We start from the raw sequence: 5000 nt of genomic DNA, 5'->3' as shown, positions 1-5000 counted from the left end.
TGCTATCAAGGGGAACAGACACCGAGTCATGTGATCTACGAGCTCATCAGTGTGTATCGTGACCTTTGCTGGCCTGAGCCTCCTCCAGCAGCTCCATGATGGCCCTCTCTGCCTCCTTCAGCCGGTCCTCGAAGGCCTTGTCGCTGACTGTGTCCTGGCCCGAGCCGAGGTTATCGATCAGGGTTTGCAGGTCGTGGAGCTTCTGCCTCTGCTGGTTCACCTGGACACAGAGAACAACACGGCATACATTTCATTCATGCATTTCATTCTCTGCATGCTCTTTAGGTTTAGTGCTTCGTACTCGGCCACGTAGTATAAAGGTGTCCTGAATGTTTTGAGTTTTTGTCTGATATTTTTGGAGCTACAAAGGCCCTAAAAGGCCGCCGTACATAAGTGTCTGTCCGTCCCGTCTCTAGCGTCCGTCCTCACCTTGTCTCTGACCAGACTGTAGCAGGAGGGACACTGCTGGCAGCCCGGTGCCGAGCGGTTGTAGAAGTAATTCTCCTCACACATGTCACATCGAGCTCCCACGAAGCCGGGACGACACTCACAGCGGCCGTCCTCCTGACACTGACCGGACTGGGAGCCCTCAGGGTCGCAGTCGCAAGCTGAGGGGTCACAGAGAGACAGAGAGAGGGGGGGGAGTTAGAAAACACAACCAACCCACCAACCAAACTAACCCCACCAACCAAACTAACCCCACCAACCAACCAACCCACCAACCAAACTAACCCCACCAACCAACCAACCCACCAACCAAACTAACCCCACTAACCAACCAAACTAACCCCACCAACCCACCAACCAACCCACCCACCAACCAACCAACCAACCAACCAACCTACCAACCAACCCACCAACCAAACTAACCCCACTAACCAACCAAACTAACCCCACCAACCCACCAACCAACCCACCAACCAACCAACCAACCAACCAACCTACCAACCAACCCACCAACCAAACTAACCCCACCAACCAACCAACCCACCAACCAAACTAACCCCACCAACCAACCAACCCACCAACCAAACTAAATCCACCAACCAACCCACCAACCAAACTAACCCCACCAACCAACCAACCCACCAACCAAACTAACCCCACCAACCAACCAACCCACCAACCAAACTAAATCCACCAACCAACCCACCAACCAAACTAACCCCACTAACCAACCAAACTAACCCCACCAACCCACCAACCAACCCACCAAACTAACCCCACCAACCAACCAACCAACCAACCTACCAACCAACCCACCAACCAAACTAAATCCACCAACCAACCCACCAACCAAACTAACCCCACCAACCAACCAAACTAACCCCACCAACCAACCAACCCACCAACCAACCAAACTAACCCCACCAACCAACCAACCCACCAACCAAACTAACCCCACCAACCAAACTAACCCCACTAACCAAACAAACTAACCCCACCAACCCACCAACCAACCAACCAAACTAACCCCACCAACCAACCAACCAACCAACCAACCTACCAACCAACCCACCAACCAAACTAAATCCACCAACCAAACTAACCCCACCAACCAACCAACCCACCAACCAACCAAACTAACCCCACCAACCAACCAACCAACCAACCAAACTAACCCCACCAACCAACCAAACTAACCCCACCAACCAACCAACCAACCACACACACAAACACACACGGATGTCTCACGTTTGCATCCGGACGAGCTGAAGCCAAAGAAGTTGACCTCGCAGCGTTCACAGTGCAGGCCGGTGACGCCTGGCTGACACTCGCACTGTCCTGAAGTGATGTCACACTGACCATTGGTGGAGCCAATCGGATTGCAGTTGCACCTGTGGAGGAAAGAGCAGAAGAAGAGCCAGATTAAGAAAAAAACAGCACAATTTGACTGGTGTTGCCGTGATGTCACTGTAATGTCATTGTGATGTCTGACCGCTCGCAGCCGTCGGCGCTCTGCAGGTTGAAGAAGCCGGGCTCACAGGCGCCGCAGTCGCGCTCGGCCACGTTGGGGAGACACTCGCACTGACCGGTGACCTGAGAGCAGCCGGTCTGTCGACCCACGGTACCCAATGGAGAGCAGGAGCAGGCTGAGGACACAGTCAGGGACGAGACATTAATATTATTAGATTATTATAAAGATATCAGGGACGAGACATTAATATTATTAGATTATTATAAAGATATCAGGGACGAGACATTAATATTATTAGATTATTATAAAGATATCAGGGACGAGCTATTAATATTATTAGATTATTATCAAGATATCAGGGACGAGCTATTAATATTATTAGATTATTATAAAGATATCAGGGACGAGACATTAATATTATTAGATTATTATCAAGATATCAGGGACGAGACATTAATATTATTCGATTATTATCAAGATATCAGGGACGAGACATTAATATTATTAGATTATTATAAAGATATCAGGGACGAGACATTAATATTATTAGATTATTATAAAGATATCAGGGACGAGCCATTAATATTATTAGATTATTATCAAGATATCAGGGACGAGCTATTAATATTAGATTATTATCAAGATATCAGGGACGAGACATTAATATTATTAGATTATTATCAAGATATCAGGGACGAGCTATTAATATTATTAGATTATTATAAAGATATCAGGGACAAGACATTAATATTATTAGATTATTATCAAGATATCAGGGACGAGACATTAATATTATTAGATTATTATAAAGATATCAGGGACAAGACATTAATATTATTAGATTATTATAAAGATATCAGGGACGAGACATTAATATTATTAGATTATTATCAAGATATCAGGGACGAGACATTAATATTATTAGATTATTATCAAGATATCAGGGACGAGCTATTAATATTATTAGATTATTATCAAGATATCAGGGACGAGACATTAATATTATTAGATTATTATCAAGATATCAGGGACGAGCTATTAATATTATTAGATTATTATAAAGATATCAGGGACGAGACATTAATATTATTAGATTATTATAAAGATATCAGGGACGAGACATTAATATTATTAGATTATTATAAAGATATCAGGGACGAGACATTAATATTATTAGATTATTATAAAGATATCAGGGACGAGACATTAATATTATTAGATTATTATAAAGATATCAGGGACGAGACATTAATATTATTAGATTATTATAAAGATATCAGGGACGAGACATTAATATTATTAGATTATTATCAAGATATCAGGGACAAGACATTAATATTATTAGATTATTATAAAGATATCAGGGACGAGACATTAATATTATTAGATTATTATCAAGATATCAGGGACGAGACATTAATATTATTAGATTATTATAAAGATATCAGGGACAAGACATTAATATTATTAGATTATTATCAAGATATCAGGGACGAGACATTAATATTATTAGATTATTATAAAGATATCAGGGACGAGACATTAATATTATTAGATTATTATAAAGATATCAGGGACGAGACATTAATATTATTAGATTATTATAAAGATATCAGGGACAAGACATTAATATTATTAGATTATTATAAAGATATCAGGGACGAGACATTAATATTATTAGATTATTATCAAGATATCAGGGACGAGACATTATTACTAGACAAAAGGAAGCGTGTGGTTTCAGTGTTAGACTGTAGCACAGATGAATCAGGCTACTATAGATGTCACTTTGAAGAAGAAGCTGTGACGTAACATGATCACTAACCAACAGACTACTAAGAATCAACAGAGAACATCGTCCTCCTCCTGAGCACAGAGCAGTCAGTACAATCATCTCTTCTTCTCACCTTTGCACTTGTCGGCGGCGTTGGAGGCCAGGGCGTTGCCGTAGAAGCCGTCCCTGCAGCGGTCGCAGAAGAAGCCGTCGGTGTTGTAGATGCACTTCAGGCACTCTCCCGTCTCGCGGTTGCAGTTGCCGACGGCGTTGGGGTCGATGTTGTCGCTGCACTTGCAGGCGCGGCAGGCTCGGACCGGCCCGCTCTCACCCAGCGGGTCGCCGAAGAAGCCGTCGTCACAGAGCTCGCAGCGCTTCCCTGAGGACGAGGGGACGGGTTAGCGTGGAGATAACAGCCGGTGAAGGAAGAAACCGGAGGGAAACATCGGGGAAACATCGGGGAAACATCGGGGTATGTATATATATATGTATGTATATATGTATATATATATATATATATACATGTATATGTATGTATGTATGTATGTATGTATGTATGTATATACATACACCATTTACATCATTATACATATCTATATTCAAGACGTCTAGTAGTAGTAACGTCTCTGTGTAGTAAACAACTGTCAAATCAAGCACACATTATATTTTAACAAATATGATTCTCATTTTTCAAATTTAACTGGATGGATTATAAATACATAGAAATACATGAATAAATGTTCTTCTCATTTCAAGTAAAATAACGGCTGGATTAAAAAATAAATTACGTAATGAAATTCTATTTAAAAAAATATGTTCACTGAATTGCCCTGCAGCTTTAAACTCAGTTCATTCAGGGTGAAGTGAAACATTATATATTATATTTTTCTCATCTTCCAAAAAGAGAAATGAGTGTTGAGTCTGTCCAGTCAGAGTCTCATGACTCTGGTCTCTCTGGACATTTTCTCTTTTGGAGATCGTCCTGTGATTTGACTTTCACAACCCACACCACAAGTGCCGTAAATGCTGGAATAATTCCACTGCATACAAAATGCCCTTCAAAATAAAATCACAATTTTTTTATTTTTTTATTTTTTTTGTCAGGCAAAGGCCCGCGACCCACTGAAAACGGTTGAAACCAGTTGAGAATCACTGCTTTAGTTACAGCAGGTCGATAACAACTAACTGTGTTGATGCTTCAGCTCCAGGGAATCAGTCTAGATCCAGAGTAACTGATGATACGTCACCATCATCTCAAACAGAAGATCAAGACTTTCTATTGGCTCAAAATAAACTGCAGATCTGGAA

General features: G+C 41.5%; 1 protein-coding gene across 1 annotated transcript in view; it reads right to left on the bottom strand.

Annotated features, from left to right (window-relative positions):
- lamc1 (laminin, gamma 1) overlaps positions 1-5000 on the bottom strand; it is a 69269-nt gene that overhangs the window by 5689 nt on the left and 58580 nt on the right. The window contains exons 14-18 of the mRNA XM_079285147.1: positions 3826-4071; positions 1940-2093; positions 1696-1838; positions 430-608; positions 64-220 (exon numbers count right to left, since the gene is read on the bottom strand). Of these exons, the coding sequence (XP_079141273.1) occupies positions 64-220; positions 430-608; positions 1696-1838; positions 1940-2093; positions 3826-4071 (879 nt within the window). The remainder of the gene's footprint in view (positions 1-63; positions 221-429; positions 609-1695; positions 1839-1939; positions 2094-3825; positions 4072-5000) is intronic.

Source organism: Melanostigma gelatinosum, assembly GCF_949748355.1.
Source record: "Melanostigma gelatinosum genome assembly, chromosome: 15".
NCBI classification, from domain to species: domain Eukaryota; kingdom Metazoa; phylum Chordata; class Actinopteri; order Perciformes; family Zoarcidae; genus Melanostigma; species Melanostigma gelatinosum.
This window is presented reverse-complemented; position numbering and strand designations above follow the sequence as displayed.